The sequence below is a fragment of the Tamandua tetradactyla genome, chromosome 2 (assembly GCF_023851605.1).
Source record: "Tamandua tetradactyla isolate mTamTet1 chromosome 2, mTamTet1.pri, whole genome shotgun sequence".
NCBI lineage: Eukaryota > Metazoa > Chordata > Mammalia > Pilosa > Myrmecophagidae > Tamandua > Tamandua tetradactyla.
This window is the reverse complement of record NC_135328.1, coordinates 58970328-58996362: the sequence shown is the minus strand read 5'-3', so window position 1 is coordinate 58996362 and position 26035 is coordinate 58970328. Positions and strand designations below refer to the sequence as shown.

The 26035-nt window shown below is 36.9% G+C and overlaps 1 protein-coding gene and 1 pseudogene across 19 annotated transcripts in view; one reads left to right on the top strand and one right to left on the bottom strand.

Annotated features, from left to right (window-relative positions):
* The window catches only part of RNF38 (ring finger protein 38), a 218604-nt gene that overhangs the window by 103419 nt on the left and 89150 nt on the right, over positions 1 to 26035 (bottom strand). Inside the window, exons 2-3 of one of the 19 annotated variants that reach the window (XM_077147697.1) lie at positions 8093 to 8141; positions 2384 to 2431 (exon numbers count right to left, since the gene is read on the bottom strand). The exons of 1 other annotated variant lie outside the window; for it this stretch is intronic. In XM_077147697.1, the coding sequence (XP_077003812.1) occupies positions 2384 to 2431; positions 8093 to 8141 (97 nt within the window). 17 more of the 19 variants (XM_077147704.1, XM_077147705.1, XM_077147706.1 and 14 more) reach the window with 17 other exon arrangements.
* Positions 4254 to 6628, top strand: LOC143674044 (ubiquitin carboxyl-terminal hydrolase 10-like; annotated as a pseudogene).

The window sequence follows — 26035 nt, the reverse complement described above, 5'->3', positions numbered from 1 at the left end:
GTGATGATATTGTGAGCCACTGATTATATACTTTTGATAATTATGTGGTATGTGAATATATACTATATATCAATTAAAAATAAATAATTTTAAAAAAATAGCTCAAAAAGAGGATGAGCTTTTTTTTGTTCAAGGAAATAGAGTGACTGGAAACAACAGAAAGGATCCCAGTAGAATACCAACACTTTCCTTCTCCATAACAACGCCCCAATTACTGGCCAAACACCTCAACACCATGCCTTGAGGTGAAAAAAAATGTCAATAATTTCTTTACCCCTAGAGAATGATGCAGGAGAAGTGATGGCCTCAGAAAAGAGACACATTTCTAGATAGATAAGGAAGATGATTTAAGAATAAAATGAAAGATACAGGTTAATCTTTCTAAAACTGAATATTCCAACAGGAAGTGAAAGCACAGAGTTGGGAAGAAAGTACTGGTCAACATTGGGGGAAAGTCAAGAGTGAAAAAGCATGTAAAAAAGCAAGTAAAAAAGAGTAAAAAACACTAACTAAAGGAATAACTTCATGAGGACAGGAGATAGGTGGGTAGATTTTCTCCTTTTCACATGGTAGACAGTTTTTAACCTCCACTGGGACTATCAAATTACACCTATTTTTGCTATCAGAATCAGTTGAATGTATCAGGGAGTATCTCAAAGGGATTAAGAAGATTCTATTTTGCTCCATGCAGAACAGCGGTAGGGCACTAACTGTACCCTTGTGGGTAAAGTATACCGAGGTCCTTATTCTACAATTAGAGGAATAACAGATTTCAGTTAAATTAAGACTATAAATAAAAATCTAACAAAAGTATCTTTTACCTCTCTGCAATACCCAGAAGGAATTGGCTTTACCATTACTGTTCCATTTTCAAAACAAGGGTTTGAAACCAACTGCCTATGGCAGCTATTCTCTGAGTTTATAGTTAATGTTGAGTTAATGCCTATAGCCTTAAAGAGTTTAGAAAACCCAGAAAGTGTCAAATAACTGCTTATTGGTGGAAGTGATGAAGGTATTAAGTCAATTTTCTCCCCTAGCAATTAGTCTTCTACTAAATCTGAAGCTGTAGCAAAACTGGTAGTCCACAGACCATCAACTTAAAAGAGGTAGCTGTTTCTTAATACACGCTGCACTGTATTTACAAAGATACCCATTGATTTGTCAAGATCACATAGTAACACATCTTGTCTACGACAGACAAGACAGTGCAAAAGTTAAGATCTGAGACCCTGCTCTGCCTATAACTTGACATGTTATTGGGCATCTCAGTGAGCTTTTCTGAGCCTATTTCTTTATCTAGAAAACCATCCATGACCAGTAAGGGTTAAAAACAGAGGAAGATAATGTATGCCAAGCACCCAGCAGTGAACCTGGCACTAATGTCAACAAGGAATACCAGATTAAAGAGCCCTGGATTATCCACATAGCTATCACTGGAAATTCCACATAACCAGCTTAATGTGTCACAGCACTTTCCTTTCAGAACTGGACCCAGACCCTAAGTTATTCTCCCACAAACAGAAAATGAGCAGGCTCCATCTAAAAGTCCCAGTCTTGATTAGCAACTATCTTATTACCTCAGATTTTTAAAAACATTGCAAACACATGCCTTGGCCTATAACTCTAGTATCCAGAAGCAATTCTGTAACTTGCTTTTCTTTTGTGATCATATTAATACTGACTTCCATTAATAAAACATACTACTTGTGAGTAATGGATTAAGTTTAGTGTCCAATGATTCATGTGAGAATATTCCAGTAATCTTGTTAAAAACTAACAATTTTCAATCCATTCACTTGTTAGTTCCGTGTTCTCATTTTATACTTAAAAATTTTTCATCATACTTTTCTCACAGATACCTCAGATCTCAGAATCCTCTCTGAAATATACGTTACTATCAAACCCTGCATGCTAAGTAATTAGCAACTGCTTTACAAAAATTATATGCTTCTACTTTTCTTTCCTAGATGATCTCACATATTCTATAATATTTTCTACTCTCCTATAGAACCTGACCTATTAGACAAGTAATTAAGACAAAAAAATAAAAAAATAAGACTATTAAGTGATCAAATAAACAAGCAGCTCAAAAGGGGACATTCTTCAGAATAGGTGGCTGAAAATACAAGTTATATTAAAGAAGTCCTCTAAGAAGAATACTTATTCTCACAATGCAAAGTAAGAAGATATTGAGAATTTTGTTCCAAGTCTTCCTAGAACCAACCTGGAATATATTTGTGACTTTTGGCCCTATGTAGGGAAAGGGTAAATTTATAAGAACCTGGAAGAAAGCTTTGAAGTGAGCATCCTCTTGAACGGTAGTGTTCTGATCACTTGGGAGGAGAGGGAACAGGCTCTGAAGTCTCACCCTTTCACAAATCACCTTGTTAGGATGGCCAGGTAGAGGTGCTGAATTGGCCCCGGGAGAAATCTGGGAAAAAGAGGAAGAAGAAAAGGATAGTTCATGGCTAGCCGCACGAATGTAGAGAATCATGCCTATGAAGGACAGTCTGGATTTTCTAAGTATTTGATGATTCCATTAGCAGAGACTGGAAATAAATGGAAATTAATTTTAAACATCAAAACAAATAAAAGGGTGGCAAAGACTGCCTCTGGCAATGGATTGCTCTTGTGAAAACTTCTCTTTAAAGCAAACAAAACTGCTCAAGAGCACAAGTGCTTCCTATGTTTCCTTCTGGCATAATACCCACTGCCATCTTTTCAGTTGTTAGCATTAATTTCAAAATTCTAAAGGACAGACTTCATGTTAAGAAAACCTGAGGTAAAATCATATTTTAAGTACAGAAAGATTAGTGTCTGCCTGGATATTATTAATAAATTAATAAAATATTAATCTTTTTCTCATTCAATTTTTAAAATTAGCTTCCAAATGATCATGCAAAGGAACATAAGAGATCTGCAAACACTCGTGGCAAAACTTCTATAGTGATCATAGGTATAAAAATCAATAGAGGGCGGGCCGCGGTGGCTCAGCGGGCAAAGTGCTTGCCTGCTATGCCGGAGGACCTCGGTTCGATTCCCGGCCCCAGCCCATGTAACAAAAACGGAGAAACAGAATACAATAAAACAAGAAAATGTTTAAAAATGTTTCCCTTTCTTCCTTCCTTCCTTCCTTCTATCCTTCCTTCCTTCTCTCTGTCTTTCCTTTAAAAAAAAAAAAAAAAAAAAAAAAAAAATCAATAGAGATTGACTGTACAGCTCTCAAATCTGTTCAACATAAACCTAGCCAATCTACGTAAGGAATAAAGGACATCATAAGCCACAAAGTAAAAGACTTCATGCTTTTAAAGATTTTCTGAGTTTTAAAGTTTAAAAACTCAGATGTAAATTAATTGATCTGTAGCATTTTAAATGACTTAGTGACCACATGGAACATCACCTGTTTCAGTGTCATGACAGTGAATTGCCCTCGGGGATTAAGGGTTGTAGATCTGCTTATCCCTAACACTGAAGGTTATAGACCATGGGTAGCTTATGTCTTACTTTCTAAAGTTTCATTGTCCCATTTATTCACTTAGTTAGACATATAAGTGCCTATTCTGGGACAGGCACTAATAAAAAAAGATGACATGGTTTCCTACCTTCAAAAGAATATACTATAAAGAAGAAATACAAGTAAATCACTGCACAACAAAAGTACTATGATAATGGTAGGCACTTGTGCTATAGAGAGGTAAATGGCAGGAGAGAACAATGTAGTCAGGAAAACTATTTTGAAAATGTTCAGTCTGGCAGGGAGTCTGGCAAGGAAGTAGCCAGAAAGGTAGGCAGAAACCAGATCATGAAGTAGAGTGTTAATTATGTTAATATCCCTGCTTTAAATAACTTCCTTTAACCCCTTAATAATTTTTTGTTCCTGGTTTACTATTCTTTCTAGTCTGTTGGTAAGAGAAAAAGTACTTGCAAGGACCCTGTCCTAAGAATAAAAGTAAAACATTTGCAAGCAGGGAATTTGGAATTTATTAGTTTGCTACACAAAAGATTTCGGATATGGGCTAACCTTATTAGTTCTGTACTACAAAAATGAATGTATTAACATCCTTTGGCACAATGAAAAGTACGCACTGCTGCATCAAGGAATATTTACTGACTGCCTCCTACAAGCCAAGAGTTATGTAAGGAAAGAAGAAACACAGATAAAAAATATGATTCCTGCCCTCAAAGAGCCTATTCTGATAGGAAAACAGATCCAAGTAGACAACTATGTTTTAAATGTTATAAGAGAGGCATAAATGGGAACAGAGACAAGATCCCTGAGTTTATCTGAGGGTAAGAGTAAGAAAAACTTCAAAGCAAGGGGATTTTTCACATTCCTGATTCTTCACTAAACCTCAGGAGAGCTTTTACCATTTTAAAGGAATTCTCCCTCAAAATGGTCCATAATTCTATGTAGGCTTAATAGTTTTTCTGACATCTTTTTACAGTTTTAATGTGTATAATAAGTATCTTTGTAGACAGAGTGTTTTGACATGGTTATCTGCCTTCATCTACCATACCCAAAGCACTCTGCATAAGGGAAATCCTTATTAATCGTTTAGTTCAAGCAGCTGGTTGGGAAAAAAGAAGGCAAGGACCAGATTTCCTATCTTTCATCCTTCATTCCTTTAAAAACTTAAGATTTCTATTAAATATAAGTAAAAACTGGAATCTGTGGCTCCTGAGACCACAAGTTGATCATTTAATTTCCAAGCGTATCCTCTCCTACCCATGCAATTTTCTTCAGTGAGAAATTCTATTTGTCTATAAAAGGGGAGGACAAACAATACAAAGGAGAAAGGTTATATTCAAATCATGTAGTTAATAAATGTCTGGAAGAAAATGAGGTATCATATATATATATATATATGGTATATATTTAAACTGTATACTCCCCAGGGGTAAGATAAAACCATATACAAACATCTGTGTGTGTGTGTTATATGTGTATGTATTGTGTGTGTATGCCAGTTTGAAATTGTTGTGTACCCCTGAAAAGCCATGTTCTTTAATCTTGTTACAACATTGCTGGGTGGAATCTTTTTGATTAAGTTGTTTCTATGGAGACGTGACCCACCCAATTGTGTGTGGGATCTGCTGATTAGGTAATTTCCAGGAGATGTGTCTCCACTCATTCAAGGTGGGTCACTTACTGGAGTTCTTTAAGAAGGAACCATTTTGAAAAGAAAAGAAAAAAATCCTTTTCAGAGCAGGACGCCTGTTCCTCAGGTTTGCCAATCAAGAGCTTAAGTTGAATTACTGGATAATGTGACCCTAATACATAAACCAGCATGACTGCAACCCCATGGGCTGATCATTAAAGGCAACTGGTGCTACATCAATGCTATGCTGCAGGCATTGGTTGCTTGTCCTCCAACGTATCACCTGATGAAGTTCATTCCTCTGTATTCAAAAGTACAATGGCCTTGTACGTCAGCCCCCATGACAGATCGCTTTGTTCCGCTAATGAATGAGTTTACTAATATGCCAGTACTTCCAAAACCCAGACAACTTCTTGGGGATAAAATCGTGAGGGACACTGCCCGGGAACTGCCTTTGAATCCACATGTATTTATAGACTCCTGACAGTTATCAAGATGAGCCTGTCTGAAAAGGGCTGACAGGAAGATACTGAGGAACACTTAGGTTTTATTCTAAATGGACTTCATATGGAGATGCTGAACCTGAAGAAACGTCTCTCACCAAATAATGAAAAGCTTAATGTTTCCAATGGACCCAAAAGCCATTTGGTCAATGAAGAAGAGCAGGAAGAATCAGGTGAAGGAAACGAGGACAAATGGGAGCAAGTGGACCCCAGGAACAAAACCTCGGTCACTCGCCAGGCGGATTTTGTTCAGACCCCAATCACTGGCATTTTTGGTGGACACATCAGGTCTGTGGTTTACCAGCAGGGTTCAAAACAATCTGCCACTTTTCACGTCACAGTTGGATATCCAATCTGACAAGATATTTACGGTACAGGATGTATTGGAAAGCTTAGTGGCAAGTGAATCTGTCCAAGGTTATACCACAAAAACCAAACAAGAGGTTGAAATAAGTCGAAGAGCAACTATGGAAAAACTGCCTCTTGTTCTTGTGCTACACTTAAATGATTTGTTTATGAGAAGACTGGTGGATGTCAAAAGCTTATAAAAAATATTGAATATCCTGTGGACTTGGAAATTAGTAAAGAACTGCTTTCTCCAGGGGTTAAAAATAAGAATTTTAAATGCCACCAAACCTACAAGCTAAAGAGCCTGGAAAGGCAGTGGTCTATCACCATGGCAACAGTGTGACAGGCGATCAATACACCACAGACATTTTCCAGATGGGCTTGAATGGCTGGCTGCACAGTGATGACCAGACCATCAAGGTGATCAGCCAGTACCAGGTGGTGGTGAAGCCAGCTGCCGAGCACACAGCCTACCTCCTGTACTGCAGGAGCTGGCTGCAGCCCACCCTGAGTCTGTGTGCCATACGCCCACTTGTACAATGCCAGTGCTCACTAACTTTCTTCTTCTCTTTAGTGGTTCTTCAGAGAGAATTCTTTCCTCTTTTTTGCAAAAATGGGCTAGAATGGAAAAGAGGCTCCTTGGGCTTTGTGTGCAATGTAGTTTATGTTGACTTTTAAAGCCCAAGTCAGAATCATTTGGTTCAAACAGATTGTTGCTTGATTTAAGAAAATATACAAAAACATATTTATGAAATACTGCCAATTTCTAAAAAGGGGGAATTTGATTTGATTTCTAGTCAAATTGCTTAGTAGAATAAATCCTGCACCAGCAACAACGCTTGTAAATTTGTGAAAATGAATTTTATCTTTCCTTAAAAAAGAAATTTTTTTAATCCATCACACTTTTCTTCTCCTCCACCCTTTACTTTTTGATAATGATAAAAATGAGCCAGTTATCAGAGGAGAAATAGTTCTTACTTCAAAATAAATTAACACAAAAAATAAGTTGCTGGTTCTAGCAAGATAAATACACTTTAATAATTCTGTGATGATAAACTGCTATGTACACACTGCAGATCAAATATGTGGAGTTAAGATGTCAATCTATCTAGACGGGTGGTCGTTAACTTTACTGCCATTCAAAGATTTCAAATTGTGCTCATGCTTCTTTGCATACATGTAGTGAAAAATGAAGATGGATATTTCCTTAAGTCTGCTCCATTTGATTCTGCTCTCTGCTCTTCTCTAATGCTGCATCTCTAATTGTACATTTTCTTTTGGAAAAAGAGCTGACACAGAAAAGAGACCTTTGGAGCTGCAGAAGGAAAACACCCCAGGGAAGCCTTATGAAAGGAGAAGCCGGGAGACAAAGTTAGCAAACATCATCACGTGTCTTTCCAGCTGACAGAGGTATTCAGAAGCCAAAGACCCCCGCAGACATCAGCCACATGCCTTTCCACCTAACAGAGGTGTTCTGGACTCATTGGGCTTTCTGGAATCAACATATCTTTACCTGGGTACCTTAGTTTGGACATTTTTATAGCCTTAGAACTGTAAACTTGCAACTTAATAAATTTCCTTTTTAAATCCATTCCATTGCTGGTATACTACATTCCAGCAGCTTTAGCAAACCAAAACAATTTTTACATATGTATGTATATGGTACGGATAATTCTAAGACAGCCACTAAGATTCCCAAACCCCTGGTCTATACCTCCTGTATAATCAAACCACTTCTCTTTGTGAATATAATGGATTTCATTCCCATGGTTAGGTTAAATTATAAAATAAAGATGAGGGCATTTTCAGATGTGATTAAAACAGATCCCAAATTAACTGGTTTTGAGTCCATCAAAGCGGAGATCATAGCCTCTAAAAGCCGAGTGACAGCTGATAACTAGGCAAGAAAATGGGGCCCTTAGTCACTATTGGCAGTTTCAGGTGAAATCAAAGCTCCAGTCAGGTAAGATCATGAGCAGAGGGCCCATTAACTAGTTCCAAAGACGATGCTGATCCATGCAAACTGTGAGATTTTGGTTTATATGTTTAAAGCTATAAATTTGTGGTAATTTGTCATGCAGTAACAGAAGACTAATACAATGTATACGTATTTATAATTAATAGAATAAAAGTTGTTGTTACCATACTCAACGTAAGTTTCTCCTCCAGAATTGTGACTGTATTCATTTGACTGTGAAAGATACAAATTAAGACATTTTTATTTACGTACTGTAGCAGTTTTATAAACCTCAACTGGCCACAGCTTTTCTGTGTCAGGAATTGAACTGGGATTTTTGATCTTTACACACCAAATCAGGGCTAAACAACTTGCTTAAAGTCAATTTCATCAATACCATAACCCAAGGCTGTCTGGCTCAAAATTTATACTCAATCCACTATACCTTGTAGTTACAAGTACATTCTTCTTTATAATCTAGTTTAATAAATATCAACTATCCCATAAAACCTAAAGCTATTTTAAGAACCTAAAAATAATAAAATCTGTTTTCTTGTAAAATATTTTGGGTAAAATTTTCTGCTAATTCCCTACTTCTCCATCAGTTAAAATTAGTGAGGTTTTACTATACCTGAAAATTGATACAAATCTGTCTTTCTCTAGCCTGGCAAATGTCGATCATTGCAAAGATTTGGTAACGTCAGCCTTCTCTAAGGATGCAAACTACACTTGAAAAGTCTTGCCAAGGCAAGGATTGTAGGAAGATGGTTGAGTAGGGAACTCCAGGACTCAGTCTTTACACTGGAACAACTATTAAACACATAGGAACTGTCTGGAACAACTATTTTGAAAATCCAGAAGCCAGAAGAACATTGTACAGAATCCAGGGATGAAAGGAAGGAAGAGGTTAATAAATTATGGTACTAAAATGCAAAAAAGTTTCCTGGATCCACGCACTCAAAAATAACTTAATTAATTAATTAAATTAAAAATGCAAAATGGAGCTACATAAAAGGTAGTGACAAATCTGTGCTTTTAGACATAAAATGTATACAAATATAAATGGTATATAAGATAGATAAACACTAAAAAAAGGTAGGGGAAGCAGAGGGGTATAAGGAAAGTACACATGTACTTTAAAGTTGGCATCAAATAAGATTGTTGTATATTTGGGGTGCTAAATTTTAACCCCAGAGTAAACAGATGAAAAATATATTCAGGAAGAAAAGAGAAGACACTCGATATGGTACAAAACAAAAAAATCAAATACAAAAGCATTAAAGAAGTAATTGAGGGACAAAAAAAGGTATAAGACATATAAAGGCTATGACTTTAAATGTAAATGGATTAAATTCTCCAGTCAAAACACAGAGATGCAGAATGAATGAAAAAGTATGACACGATTATAAACTGTTTGCAAGAAATTCACCTTAAATTCAAAGACACAAGTAGGCTGAAAGAGAAAAACACACCTAATGCAAACTATGGCCTATATTTAATAGTACTATTTTAATATTCTTTTATCAATTGTTAACAAAAGTATTACACTAATGCAAAATGTCAATGATGGGGAGATATGTGGGAACTCTGTATTTTTCACATTACTTTTTTGTTAACCTACAATTTCTCTAAATAAAAAACAATCTATTTTAACCCCACCCCACCCCACCCCAAAAAAGAGAAAGGATGGAAAAAATATACCATGGAAGCTGTAACCAAAAGACAGCAAGGGTAGCTATACCAATCTCAGATCGCATAGTCAAAAACTGTGACAAGCAAAGAAGGTCACTATATACTGATAAAGGGGTCAACTCAACAAGACACAAAAACTATAAATACATATGTAACTAATGGCAGAGCCCCAAAATAAATGTGAAGCAAATATTAACAAATTTGAAGGGAGAAATAAAGACATTCCATGTTAATAAGGGGAGACTTCAATATGCCATTCTCAATAATGGATAGAACATGTAGGTAAGAAGACCAATAAGAAAATAGAAGACTCAAATAATAATCTAAACCAAATAGGCCTAATAGGTATATATAGAACAGTTCACCCAACAACAGAATGCACATTATCCTGGAATGCACATGAATCCTTCACTATATGTTGGGTCACAAAACAAATCAATAGACTCAGAAATACTGAAATCATGCCATATATATTCTCTGACCACAACAGAATGAAGCCAAAAATCAATAACAGGGGGAAATGGAAAATACACAAAAGATGTGGATTAAAGAACATACTCTTAAACAACCAATGGATTATCACAAACAAAATAAGGAAATATCTTGAGGTGAATGAAAATGAAAACACAAATCAAAACTTATGGGATGCAGCAAAGAGTGCAAAGAGTGACATTTATAGCTCTAAATGATTACAGTAAAAAAGAAAACTTCAAAATTCAGAGACCTAACCTCAAAACTGGAAGAGCTAGAAAAGAAAAGCAAATTAACCCAAAGCTTGCAGAAGGAAGGAAACAACAAAGAGTAGAGCTGAGATAAATGAAACAGAAAGCAAACAAAAAAACAGAATCAACAAAACCAGAAGTTGATTCTTGGAAAAGATCAATAAAATTGACAAACCTTTAGTGTGACTGACAAAAAAAAAAAGTAAAGGCAACATTACTACCAAACTGGTTAAAATTAAAGGGCAATTAAGAGGATATTAAGAATAACCATGCACCAATATAGTTAGATAACCTAGATGCAGTGTACAAATTCCTGGAAAAACACAAACTATGTACACTGACTCAAGAAGAAACAGATCTAAAACAAACAAAAAAAAAACACAAAAGCAGTAACTAGTAAAGAAATTTAATCAGTAACCAAAAACCTCCAACAAAGAAAACGCCAGGACCAGAAATCTTCACAGGGGAATTTTACCAAATATTCAAGAAAAATTAATACACATGCGGCACAAACTCTCACACAAAAAAAAAAAAAATGAAAAAGAGGGAACATTCCCTAATTCACTCTACAAGGCCAACATTACCCTTATACAAAAACCAGATAAAGATATCACAAGGGAAGAAAATTACAAACCAGTATCTCTAATGAATACGGATGCAAAAATATTCAACAAAATACTAGCAAACTGAATCCAACTGCACACTAAAAGAATGATGCACCATGATCAAATGAGATTTATCTCAGGTATGTGAGTGTAGCTCAACAAAAGGATATCCATTTAATGCAATAAACCAAATTAACAGAATGAAGGAAAACAACTACATGTTCATCCCAATTGATACAGAAATGACATGAGACAAAATCCAGTACCCCCCCCCCTTGATAAAAACACTTAGAAAAACTGGAATAGAAGGAAATTTCCTCAACATGATAAAGGGCATATATGAAAAGCTAGCATCCTACCTAACGATGAAAGAGTGAAAGCTTTCCCTGTAAGATCAGGAACAAGGTATGGCTGCCCAATCTCACCAACGTTGTTCTTCAACAATGCACTGGAAATTCTTGACAGAGTAATTAGGAAAGAAAAAGAAATAAAAAGCATCAAAATTGGAAAGGAAGAAGTAAAAATTTCCCTATTTGCAGATAACATAATCCTAATATACAGAAAATCCCAAAAATCCACAACAAAACTCCTAGACCTAATAAATGAATTCAGCAAAGTGGCAGGATATAAGATCAACACCCAAAAATCAGAAGTGTTAACATACACAAACAATGAACATTCGGAAGAAGAAATCAAGAAAAAAAAACAAATCACAATAGCAAATAAAAGAATCAAATATCTAGGAACAAACTCAACCAAGGATATAAAGGACTTATATACAGAGAACTACAAAACACTGCTAAAAGAAATAGGTGGAAGGATATTCCATGCTCATGGATCAAAAGACTAAATATTAAGATGTCAGTCTTACCCAAAGTGATTTATAGATTATAGAGTCAACATAATCCCAATCAAAATCCTAAACAACTTTCTTTGCGAAAATGGAAAAGCCAATCGTCAAATTTATATGGAAGGATATGGGCACCCAAAGAGTTAATGCCACCTTGAAAAAGGTTGAAGGACTCACACTTCCCAATCATAAAATTTATCACAAAGACATAGTAATCAAAACAGCATAGTACTGTAAAAGAACAGACATATAGAGCAAAGAACAGAACTGAGAGCTCAGAAATTAACCCTCACATTTACGGCCAACTGATTTTTGACAAGGGGGCAAAATTTTTCTAGACTATTCAACTAGAAAAGAATAGTCTCTTCAATAAATGGTGCTAGAAAAACTGGATCTCCATCTGCAAAAAAAAAAAAGAAAGAAAGAACAAGAACTCCTACCTCAAACCTTAAACAAAAAATCTACTCAAAATAGATCAAAGACCTAAATATGAGAGCCAGAACTATTAAACTATGAGAAGAAAACACAGGGAAGCATCTTCAGAACTTTGTGTTGGACAATGGTTTCTTAGACTTTACACCAAAAGTACAAACAACAAAAATCAATAAATGGGACCTCTTAAAACTTTTTGGCCTTGAGGAATTTATCTTGAAAGTAAAATGACAACCTATATGATGGGAGAAAATATTTGGAAATTGCATATCCAATAAAGGTTTAATTTTCAGAATATATAAATAAATCCTTCAATTCAACAAAAACAAAAAATAAAAAGACAACCCAATTAAGAAACCGGCAAAAGACTTCAGTAGACATATCTCCAAATAAAATACACACATGGCCAGAAAACATATGAAAAGATGCTCAACATTATTAACTGGTAGGGAAATAAAAATCAAAATCACAATGAGGTACTACTTTACAACCATGAAAATGGCTACTATTTAAAAAAGAAAGAAAATAGCAAGTTTTGGAGAAAGTGAAGAGAGCTAGGAACACTCATTCACTGTTGGTGGCAATGTAAAATGGCGCCACTACTGTCGGAAATAGACTGGCAGTTCCTCAGAAAGCTAAAAATAGAACTACCACATGACCCAGCAATCCTACTTCTACGTATATATCTCAAAGAATTAAGAGCAGGGATTCAAATAGATATTTGTACACTGTGAGCATCAGTGTGCAACATCTATGTTCATTATTCACAACTACCAAAAATGGAAGCAACCCAAGTGTTCATCAATTAATGAATATAACATAATGTGGTATATACATACAATGGAATATTATTCAGCTATAAAAAGCAATGAAGTTCTGATACATACAACAACACTGATGAACCTTGAATATATCATGTTGAGTGAAATAAGTCAGACCCAAAAGGACAAATTTGTATGATCCCACTGATTTAGCAATTTAGAGTTAGAAACTAGAATACAGGTTAGGTTATCAAGGGACAGGAATAGGGAAAGGGGAGTTAAGGCTTAAAATGTACAGTTCATATTGTAAATGACGGTAATGTTTTGGTAATGGACGGTGGTGATGGTGGCATAATACTGTGAAAATAATTAACAGCACTGAAAAATATATCTACACGTGATTAAATGGAGATATGTTAGATTGTATATATGGTAACTGAATAAAAATGTTTTAAAAAGTCCTCCATGGAACTACACTACACAGTGAGCCCTATTAAACCATGGACTATAATTAACAGTATAGTCCATGTCGGTTTGAAATCTATTACATACCCCAGAAAAGCCAGGTTTTAATCCTGATCCAATTTTGTGGGAACAGCTGTTTCTTTTAATCCCAATTCAGTACTGCAGGTTGGAAATTTGATCAGATTATCTCCATAGGAGATGTAACCCACCCAATTGTGGGTGTGACCTTTGATTAGATGGAGATGTGACTCCAACCTATTCCAGATGGGTCTTGACTAGCTTACTGGAATCTTTTAAAACAGGAAACATTTTGGAGAAACCTCAGAAACAGAAAGAACAGAGAGAAATGGCAGGAGCCTAAGAGCCGATAGAAACTTCACAGCAGAGCTGACACAGATAAGGACACGTGGAGAACAGATATGCGGATGTTTGGAGACGCTTGGAGCCCGGCAGACATCACCATGAGGTGTTAAGCCAGCCAGAACTGGAGAGGCAGATGTCAGCCACTGACTACCCAACTGATAAAGGTATTCCTAATTCATGCGCCTTTCTTGAACTAAGGTAACCTCTTGTGGGTGCCTTAATTTGTGCATTACATTGCCTTAGAACTGTAAACGGGTAACTTATTAAATTTTCCTTTATAAAAGTCGTTCCACTTCTGGTATATCACATTCTGGCAACTTGCAAACTAACACAAACTTGGTACCAGAAAAGTGTGGAGCTGCTACAGTTTGCAAATACCAAACAAGTTGGAATGGCTTTTTAAATGGGTAAGGGGAAGATTCTGGAAGAGTGATAATGCATTTGACAGAGAAGGCCTAGAATGCTTTGATGAGACTGCTGGTAGAAATGTGGATTCTAGAGATACCTCTGACAAGGCTTTAGACAGAAATGATGAATGTGTCATTCCAAACTGGAAGGAAGGCATTCTTTGTAGATGGAAGGCAGAATTTGAGAGTGATGAACTTGGATATTTAGCAGAACTATCCTGACAAAAATGTGTTAACATCAATTGTAACAAATGTTTCAAACCAATTTAACTCGTTAACAACAGGGTAGTATATGGGAATCTTCTATCTTATGCATGATTATTCTGTGAGCCCAAGACTTTTCTAACGAAGAAAAAAAGGTCCTGCCAAGAAAATATCCCTGAAATAAGGGATTAAGTCTGCAACATTGAAACTTCTTATTTTTAACATTTATTTACATATAACTGTATGACCAATTCACTTAGCATCACTAAGAAAAGCACTGTTTCACAAAACTAAAGTTTTCAGAAAGCAGTTTAACCTTTTAAGCAGTTTATTTTAGCACATCTTTTGTTTTCATGTGGCATTTCCCTGTCTCTTTCTCTGGCTTATGAATAACAATCTTTTATAATATAGAATCTAGTCATTTTTATTAGTTATTATACTAAAAACAACACAGGACTTAGGACCACAGATACTGTTTCAGAACTTGTTTCCTCCAAAATTGTTTCTGATGACAGTCTCCTTCATTCATTTGCGTTTCTCTCATAAAAATTAGGTGGAACTACCTGACTTTTAAGGTGTATTATGAAGCTACAGTGGTCAAAACAGCATGGTACTGGCATAAAGATAGATATACTGGCGAATGGAATAGAATACAGTGTTCAGATATAAACCCTCTCATCTATGGACAACTGATCTTTGATAAGGCAGTCAAGCCAACTCACTTGGGACAGAACAGTCTCTTCAATAAATGGTGCCTAGAGAAGTGGATATCCATATACAAAAGAATGAAAGAGGACCCATACCTCACACCCTATACAAAAATTAACTCAAAATGGATCAAAGACCTAAACATTAGATCTAAGACCATAAAATTGTTAGAAGAAAATGTAGGAAAATATTTTATAAATCTCATACTAGGAGGCGGTTTCCTAGATCCTACACCCAAAGCACGATCACTGAAGAAATAAACAAATGGGAACTCCTCAAAATTAAACACTTTTGCACATCAAAGAACTTCAACAAGAAAGTCAAAAGGCAGCCAACACAATGGGAGACAATATTTGGAATGACATATCAGATAAGGGTCTAGTATCCAGAATATATGAAGAGATTGTTCAACTCAACAACAAAATGACATAATCCAATTACAAAATGGGCAAAAGACCTGAACAGACACTTCTCAGAAGAGGAAATACAAATGGCCAAAAGGCACATGAAGAAATGTTCAACTTCCCTGGCTATTAGGGAAATGCAAATCAAAACCACAATGAGATATCATCTCACACCCACCAGAATGGCCATTATCAATAAAACAGAAAACGACAACAGCTAGAGAGGATGTGGAGAAAGAGGCACACTTATCCACTGTTGGAGGGAATGTCAAAGGGTACAACCACTGTGGAAGGCAGTTTGGCGATTCTTCAGGAAGCTAAGTACAGAACTGCCATATGACCAGGCAATACCATTGTTAGGTATCTACTCAGAGGACATGAGGGCAAGGACACAAATGGACATTTGCACACCAAAGTTTATAGCAGCATTATTTACAATTGTGAAGACATGTATATACATACAATGGAATATTATGCAGCTGTAAGACAGAATAAAGTTATGAAGTATGTAACAACATGGACGGACTTTAAGGACATTATGCTGAGTAAGATTAGCCAGAAACAAAAGGACAAATACTGTATGGTCTCACTGATATGAACTGACATTAGTGAAGAAACTTGGAGAATTTCATTGGTAACAGAGACATCAGGATAGAAATAGGGTAAGATATTGGGTAACTGGAGCTGAAGGGATACAGATTGTGCAACAGGACTGATTGTAAAAACTCAGAAATGGGTAGCACAATACTACCTAACTGTAATACAATTACGTTAAAACACTGAATGAAGCTGAATGTGAGAATGATAGAGGGCTGGGGGCACAAATGAAATAAGAAAGAAAGATGATAAAGACTGAGATGGTATAATCTAGGAATGCCTAGAGTGTATAATGATAGAGACTAAACGTACAAATTTAAAAAATGTTTTTGCATGAGGAAGAACAAAGGAATGTCATTACTGCAGGGTGCTGAAAATAGATGGTAATTAATACTTTTTAAATTTTATCTTATGTGTGAGACTAAAGCAAAAAATGTTTATGTGGTACAAAATTTATATTTTGACTAGTGCATTTCCTAATATAACTTATGTAGACAACTTAATTGAACACCATAAGTACATGGAACCTTGAGTAGGGCATCAGATTTTGTTGGTTTGCCCAGAGCGATGCCCCGATAAATACCAGAGTGATTTGAACAGTGAATAAAAAAGTGTTTGCAAAGTCCCCTTCGGGGAACGGTGAGAAACGGGGAAAATTCAACTTCTTCAAGTTGAATTCATGATAGTCTTACAAGCAGTGTGGACAACCAAAGCAATGGGCTGAGCCCCCAGTCTTGGGGTTTGTTCATGTGGAACTTAACCCCACGGGGGATAGGTCAGACCTACTTAGGATTGGGCCTGAGAGTCACCCCGAAGACAGCCTCTTTTGTTGCTCAGATGTGGCCTCTCTCTCCAGCCAACACAACAAGCAAACTCACTGCCCTTTTCCCTGTATACGCGGGACATGACTCCCGAGGGTGTGGACCTTCCTGGCAACTTGGGACAGAAATCCTGGAGTAAGCTGAGACTCGGATCAGGGGATTGAGAAAACCTTCTCTACCAAAAGGGAGAAGAGTGAAATAAAATAGTGTCAATGGCTGAGAGATTCCAAACACAATCGAGAGGTTATTCTGGAGGTTATTCTTACGCATTGAACAGATATCACCTTGTTAGTCAAAATGTAGTAGAGAGGCTTGAGGGAACTGCCTAAAGATGTGGAGCTATGTTTCAGCAGCCATGTTTCTTGAAGATGACTGTCAAGATTGTATGGTGATGTGGCTTTCGCAGTGTGACTGTGTGGATGTGGGAACCTTGTGTCTGATGCTCCTTTTATCTACCTTATCAACAGACAAGTAGAACATATGGAATAAAGATGAATGGTGGGGGGGACAAATGTTAAAATAAATTTGGATTGAAATGCTGGTGATCAATAAAAGGAAGGGGTAAGGGGTATGGTATGTATGATTTTTTCCTGTTGTCTTTTTATTTCTTTTTCTGAATAGATGCAAATGTTCTAAGAAACGATCATGATGATGAATATGCAACTATGAGATGATATTGTGAATTACTGATTATATATGTAGAACAGAATGATCAAAAGTTAAGAAAGTTTGCGTTTGTTGTTATATTTTTTAAAAATTAATAAAAAATAAAGAAAGAAAGAATGTCTGCATTTGTTGTAATATTTTTTAAACAATTTTAAAAAATTGGAAAAAATAAATGTGGTGGGAGATATGCAGGTGCATAATCACCTTCTACTGTCTACAAAATAAAGGACCCAAACAGCCTTCTTACAAAGGGGCTTCTTATTCAACAGGGATACTTTTCACAATTATTAATTAGCACCATTACCAATTAGTAAAGGCACTTAAATCATTGATTGCCTAATACCATTGGAGAATGCACTTAAATCATTGATTGCCTAATACCATTGGAGAATAAAACAAAACACTAGATGAGGGGTAAAGTGCTTAGTGTTGACTCCAGCAACTCTCTTATTCCTCTTTGGTCCAAGTCTGTGCACCTATTAAATAAAGAGGTCAAACCTCAAAAGATCTAAAAATCCAAATATTTTCACTATTCCATAATGTAAAATATTAACCTCTTAGAAGGTAATTAGGTAAATTTTATCAACAATTTAAAACAATGTACCTATTCTTTGAATCCATATTTTAATTTCAGAATTTCTCCTCTAGGTTATAAACCAAAATTCAAAGAAGCTAGATGTATAAATATGTGTATTATAGCACAATAACAGCAACAATTTAAAAGAAATCTGGAAATAAACAAAATAGTAATTAATAAATATTTGCGAAATAAATTTGTGGTGTACTTGCTTGGCAGACTATTATGCTGCCATTAAAAAGCAGGAAGAAAAAACTCATGCTACTTATATTATGAGGGAGAATAATTATATAAACAATGACACATGAAGTCTCATAAATTCGAGATAAAAGTTGCCTGAGATTATTAGGAAGAAAAACTTTAAGAACTCCCTTTAAAAAATTATTAACTGATGGTCAAACCATGAGATAACTCTAGTATACTCTGAGGAAAGCAAGCATGAGCATGGTGAACACAATATCACTACACCTAGAGCAGCAAATGACACACAGCAGGCACTTAACAACTTGCAAAAGGAATAAGTTTTCAAACTGTAATCAAATGATAGAACAACTTGCCTTAACGGTTTGTGTGACAAGTTTCTTATTTGGTTAGCAATGAGGCAGGCTATAAAAGTTTTGATCAAATCTGTGTTGATTTAAAAAATAGGGGGAAAGTTTTTAAAAGAATCTGGTCCTGGAAAGCTGAGGTCTGGATAGTGGTGACCTTCCAAGGTACATTAATTATCCTTTTAAGGCCTGTGACAAAATCTGTCATTCTTTTCTAAGATTTAACAATTCACACACACAAAAAGGCATATGAAGAACAAAAAGAAGAAATAAAGGAGATAAAAAACATTCTATTACCATTAGGCAATTAATACAATATTAGTTCACTAACCAAAAAATAATTTGGAAAAGGTAATAAGCAGTAGTACAGAAAAAGCATTCAAGGACCAATGTTAACCACCAGGAGAGAATCATTATTGTCTAGCACTAGGACAACCATTTTAAAAACAACCATCTGCATTCTTGTCTTAAAGTACAAACAACAATCTGGGCCCCTGTCCTTTCGGGAGCTGAGTAAGATTGGTGAAAATAACTAAGGCTTTTCCCTCCTTTGTTCCAAAGTTATGTAAGTTAAGGAGAGGGAGGAGGAAGGAAGACCCATCCAAGACACATACTGAGAAGGCAAGAGGAAATAAAGGTTAGGAAAAATAACAGTTGCACATTTTTTTAAAATAAATTTTTTCTTGCCCTTCCACAATCCAGACTTGCCCCAAATTTTCACCCCTCAAGGAAGTATCTAACTTCATTTTGCTTAAGCTGGTAACTCTCCGTAAACTCTCAGTAAAGGCTCTTATGTACCTCTTCAAGATTTGATCTCAACGAAGTATAAGGATTTTGAAAATATAGATACCACAGCCAATCCAAATTGACAAAAATGAGATTTTATGAGATGTTTACATATATAATTTTATGTATTTAACTGTAGAATTTACAAAAAATGGGCTGTTTACGATTTTAAGTAACAACAATTCATTCAAATATTTATTGCATATATACTAAGTACAAGGTGTTGTGAATACAGTGAGAAAACGACATCGTCCTTGCCATCAAATAAATTCACTCTAGTGAAGAACAAACAGACACTAAATGAGGGCAAGAGGGCTCCCTAACCTAGTCAGAGGTGGAAAGAAGGGCTTTAAAAAAGGAATAGGGACGTTTTAAGAGTTGGGGGGACAATGAGACTGTTTATTGACCTCTGTTTACTCCAAATTTCTCTCTTATACTAAGGTACTATGCAGAATTTAAGCATTAGCTGGATCTCCTCCAGTTAAAAATGCCATAGTGGGTATTTAATAAATGTTTGCTGAATGAATGAATTACAACAATATGGTTCAAGTCTGTGTTTACAATTTTTCACTCCAGAGAAAAAGAAAGCAAGCTCCAAGTTAACTAGAGTAAAACAAAAGTGAGAACCGATGCCCGATACACATATTAAAAGGAAAACCAGAAAACTAGTAAGTATAATTAAGCAACAATCACTAATGAAGAACTATTTTTCCAGCAGGCTGAACTGCAAGATGGTAGTGGCCTAAACCAAACTAGGAGACCAGACAGAAGTACATGGAATCAACAGGGAAGTAAAACACAAAACGGCAACATTCTTTGGGTTTAAAGGAAAATTAAGTAAAATAATCTTTCCATTCTGACCAATCACCTAATTGTTTCAGAAATTTTTAACTTCAGGATTTCTCACCTATATTTCCCACTTACAGCCCAAAAAAAGGTAAAAAATCAAAATAAAAAAATAAGCACAAATAGAAACAATGTCTAGCTGTATAGCATGCATTAACTAAAAGCCTCATCCAATGCTGTTGGCAAAAATATAATATATCTATACTTTATATTATGATGCTGACAGAGCTTTCGTTATGCTTAACTAAGGCACCCTCTGTTCAATCTTCCTCAAATATCAGATTGCTCCAGCAGAGAAAATTCTCACATTCCATATTAGTTATTTGCCGATTTAATTTGGTTATAAAGATGGAATGGAAACATAAACCCTGACAAGCACAGAAATGCAAACTACTTTCTAAAATCACAAAAGATGTCACAGACAAAAAGAAAACAGAAATTACTTAAATTCAACTCTCTCGTATTCCTACAGATGAGGATTTGACGTCCACAAGGCTAACCTGTGGCAGAACATATTAACCAATTCTCTTGGAAATAAATCTTACATTTATCATCACAATTGACTTTTTTTTCTTTTTTTTTGTAAACAATAACATACAAGCATAAAAGCAACAAAACTCAAGGCACATTATTTGGTATGTGTATATTTAAAAAAATAAATTAAAACAAATAAGTTTCACAGAAAATCACAGACCCAACTTAAAATTGAACCCCTCTAATAAACACCAAAAGTTCAACAGATTTTCAAATGGTAAAATACGTAATACCCGTAAATGTGTAAGTCAGTAAGAACTGAAGGGGTTATCTTAAGTGATATAATTCCCAATTAAAAATCCAGTTAGCGATTTTATCTTTTGCTTGCAAATGTATCTCAGATGCACACAATTCATCTGGAACCTATAACCAATTTTATATTGTTACACATATGGAGGAAAGTATTTTGCTTCAGTAAGCCTGTGTCCCAATAAAGAAACAATTTTACTTTGATTCCAAATGTCTCTAGGTCCTTAAGTTTTAGTTTCATGAAAACCGTAGGAACGGAATTTTGTTTGTTTTTTAAGGCTAGTTCCATAGGCTGCTTATTATTTAAAGCAGTTTTATGGTAAATATGTTCAAGTATAGTATAAAATAGGACTTGTCAGACTGGAAATGAGATAACACGACTGTGTTTAAAGACTTGAATACATTCAAGTTTTCATACATTAAGTCCACCACTTAAGAATTAGAAACGAAAAACAATTTACATAATGCTAGACAGATAAGTATTCATTTCTATCTTAAGGTAAAACAATTTTCATACTCATCTTTTGGTGAATAACTGCATACATCACGCCTGCAACAGAAAAGTACTATCCCTTAAGAGGTCCTACGCACATTAACAAGAACTTTATTTTCTTTGGCATTCAATAACCTGAAAAACTTCCAGTTCAAAAACGAACCTCTCTCATTCTTCGGCACTAAAAGGAAGAACTTCCATCCCCTAAGAACAAAACACAGCCTGCCCAGAAACCCGCGACGGCAGGACACAGGCGAGGACCTGTCTGAAGGGGTTCCGCGTTCTCTTGGGTGACATCATTTCACCTGCGCCTGGGCAAAAAGGGAGGGAGCAAAAGAGAGCGAGACCATCTGCCACACGACAGAGGGCTGGCGGCTCCAACTCCTCGCTGCCGCCCCAGGAACAAAGAGCGTCGGGATCCCGGGCCGCGCTCCACTTAGAGCTGGGCAATCAAACCTCTGCCGGGCCATCAGGCGCAGCCTGACAAGCTCCCAACGGCCCGCGACCCGTCCCACCTTTGCGTGGGGACTCAACTGCCACAGCCGACAGTACCTGCGAGGCGAGCCTCCGCCCTGCCGGGCTGTTCCCGCTGCAGCTCGCGGCCGGCCCGCCGTCTCCTATTGTGACTGCTCGCCCAGTCAGTGGCCAGCTCTTCAGCTCCACTGTCCCCAGACCTCACTCCCGGAACACGGGCTCCAACTAAGGCGCTGTCACGGAGCTTCCTTCCTCCCGGCACCATCACACGAGCAGTGATGACTGCGAAACCCAGAGCTTAAAGGGTTGACTAACGCCTCGGTGGCTCCATCCTCTCAGCCAGGCACCCCAACCGCCCCAGGTCTCGGCTCGGTCCCTCACCGCGGCACCAGAGACTTCGCCTCGCCCCGCCCCGCCGCACCCGGACCTCACTGTTCAAGACCTGGCCTCACCGCGCACCTGCGCACTATCCTTCGCTGCGCGCGCAGGCGACGCTGCTCACCGCTAGGCCGCAATACGCACAAGCATGGGGCTTTCCCACTTCAGGCTTCTGGGTCCTCTTCCCACTTATCCCGACCCGCCCCCTCGCCGGAACAAACCTAGCAAGCGTACCGCAAGAGTCCACCAGCATGCTCCGCCCCTTTTCCCGTCCGCTAGGCTCTGCACTTGCAGAGCCCCCTTTGTTTCCACCCTGCAGGGGCAGGGGGCGGGGAAGGTACGCGCAAATTGGCGCGCGACTTAGACTAGTTCCGGCAACAAAGCCTGTCGCGCAGCGCCACCGCGCAGCCCCGCCCCGGCCCACCCCAGCCCCAGCAAGGCCGCGTTTCCCAATTACTGCAACTCTCTAAATCTTTTGCTCAGTATTCTCTACCTCCAAAACTCAGTAATCAAATTATTACAAACCTTACTTAATTCTCACACTATAACATGTATTCATGTCGCCTGAGAAGTAGGGATATTTATTTAGAAGTGGATCAGTCCAAAAGGTCTAAACCCAACTAAGGAGTCCCAGATCGTGTCCAAGATCTAAGGAAATAAGATCTTCCATAAAAGCACAATAAACTGCCGGGAAAGATGGTTCCGTGGTGTGAAGAAAAGGCGAGGGCAGTTAAGGAGGCATTATGGAAGAGGTGGCTTATTTAAAAGCAGGCAGGAATTAGATGATGCAGTACAAGGACGGTAATCATGTGCGACACCTGCTTAGGATGGCAGAACAAAAACATTCAGAGCAAGTCAGAACACCGAGGTTCTAGTTCTTTTATCATTACTGAACCCAGTCTCCTTTCCTTTCTGGACCTAGGCTGCCTCGGGTAGAAATGAGGATATCAGATTAAAATGGCGTTTAGGATTCTCTGTACCCTGTACAGTCCATGTGTGAATAATACTGTATGCTTTATTTGTGCATATTTGTCCCCCATCTCAAAGCACTGTGACTGTTTTGCCGTTGTAACCCCAAGGCCCAAGCTTAGTGCTTGAAACACAACAGAGGTGCTTAGCAACTGCTGACTTAAAATTCCAGCAGTAACATCACAGGCTTTTATGATTCCCGGATAAAGGGAAGCTAGGATGAGACAGCTATGAACACATCCCCTTGTTCCCCTCACCCCATTAAGTAGCCCAGTTATCTTGCCGCTTCTCCCCCAACTCTACCAGCCTCCCAAAGAGGCCAGTTTGGAGATAATTACATCTAAATTTTAAGTTTTTTTCATTTCACTATACAAAGTCAAAAGTTCCAACCCACTCCTTTAGATGCAGCCAATATAATCTATTTCTACCTCTGGATCCCTCCCAAGTTTCTAACGTTGTGGATTAAAGTAGCATTATAGATCTCCGATTAGAATTTCAGCTAAACAAGTTTTCTTATATATTACAAACATCCCAAAACAGCTTTCCCTTAATGCTTGGATGTGGGAAAGAAGGGAAAAGAAAATTATCAAAGGGAAGGGAAATCACCATTTGGGAATTGTCTGATCATAAGAGATCCCTCAAATGCTGAATCTCAGCAGTAAAAATCTATTACAGTCCTCCAGGGTTCCTCACCCATAAGCTTATGTGAATCCCCCTGGTTTTTTCTTTTTTTTTTAAAGCAGAACAAACTCCTTGGGAACTATTCTCAAATGGTTAAGATCTTAGCTAATTGGTCTCCAAGGACTTAACCCAGTATGTCTATCCAGGCATAAACAATATTGCCACAACCTCCAGGTTTGAAAGACCGGAAATGTGTGCTGTAAATCAAATCCCTAATTGATTTTCTTAATAGACAATCTGGTACTGTGTCTACCAAACACCTGAAGAGTGGAGTGGCACTAAGGTGGGCCATTTATGACCACCTTGTGTAACAGGGGTTAAATTATACCAGAGCAGTTGTTCACTCCTAGTCCAGCTAAAATTATATTTGTGATCTGTCTACAAAAGTGAGACGCCTTGTTGAAGCATTGTCCAACAGAACTTTCTGCAATGATGGAGATGTTCTATATCTGCACTGTCCAAAAGGTACTCACTAGCTGTATGTGGCTACTGAACACTTGTAATGTGGCTAGTGTGACAATGAACTGAAGGAACAGTTTAAATAGCCATGTGTGGCTTGGGAACAGCATGGCACTTATAGAAAAGTAGTTGCTTGTAGCAAGAGCTTTTTGAGAATTCTCACTCCAGGACTGTCCTTTAAAACTGGCTTTCAAAACAGGAGTGAAAAACTACTCATAACTGTTTTTCCTGAAATATCCAAGTCATTAAAGTCTCTCACTTCTAAAATAAAATGTAGCAACACATTGTTTATCAAATAGGGAAATGTTCCTTCAAATGTGTCTGGGATTGTCACCAGGATTGTTCACCCTGGAGTCCAATCATCTTAATGCATAGAAATAATAGCAACCATCATAGAACTGAGTTCTGGCATTTCCTCACTATACAGAAATTGCATACAATTTTAGGACTTATGAAACTGATCAAGTGAAAATTCTAAATATTATTTTCCCTTTCAAATTTAGATCTAAAAATCACCTCGAATTGATTTTTGGTTTTGGTGACATGAGAAGTAAGCTTCATTTTTCTCCCCATATGGACGTCCAATTGACACAGCATCATATACAGAAAAACCTGTATTTCTCTAATGCTCCTTTGTTAAAAACCAAGTGTATATATATGCATAAGTTTATTTCTGGATTCAATAATCTGTTTCACTGGTCATATCCTTGTGTTGATACCACACCATCATAATTAGTAGCTTTATAAGGTCTTACTTAATCTAGAAGGATAAATCCTCTCTGCCCATCTCCCTACCTTAAAAAGTAGCCAGGGTTTTTCCCTGATTCTTTGAATTTCTATAGGAATTTTAGAATCAGTTTCTCTATTTCCACACACACAAAAAAGCAACCCTCTAGTTAGTTTTGATTGGGGTTTTGTTGAATTTAAATATTAATTAGGGATGGTATTGAAATCTTGACAATACTGAATATTCCATTCTGTGAACAGAACAGCATGCATCCTGCCATTTACCTTTCTTTTTTATAAATAATTTTTGAATTTTAATTTCAGCAATTTTTTCTATAATGTTTCATAGTCTACTGTACAGTTCTTGCATAGTTTTCTTCTTAGGTTTATTCCAGGTTTTTATATAATTTAATTACTTAGCTAATATTTTATCTAAATTCTTGTGAATTCTCTAGCCACACAATTCTCCGGGCAGAAAATGTTCTATTTATTTCATTCCAATACACATTCTTTTTGCTTTTTCTTTGTTTTACTACACTGAGACCTCAAGTAAAATGCTAAATAGACATGGTGACAGCCACCTTTTTTGTTTTAATCCAAATCTCAACTGAAACTTTTCAAAATTTCTCATAAGATGATGTCTGCATTAAATTTTTTGTAGATCTCTTTAGCAAATTAAGGGAGTTCTCATCTATTTCTGTTAATGTCTAA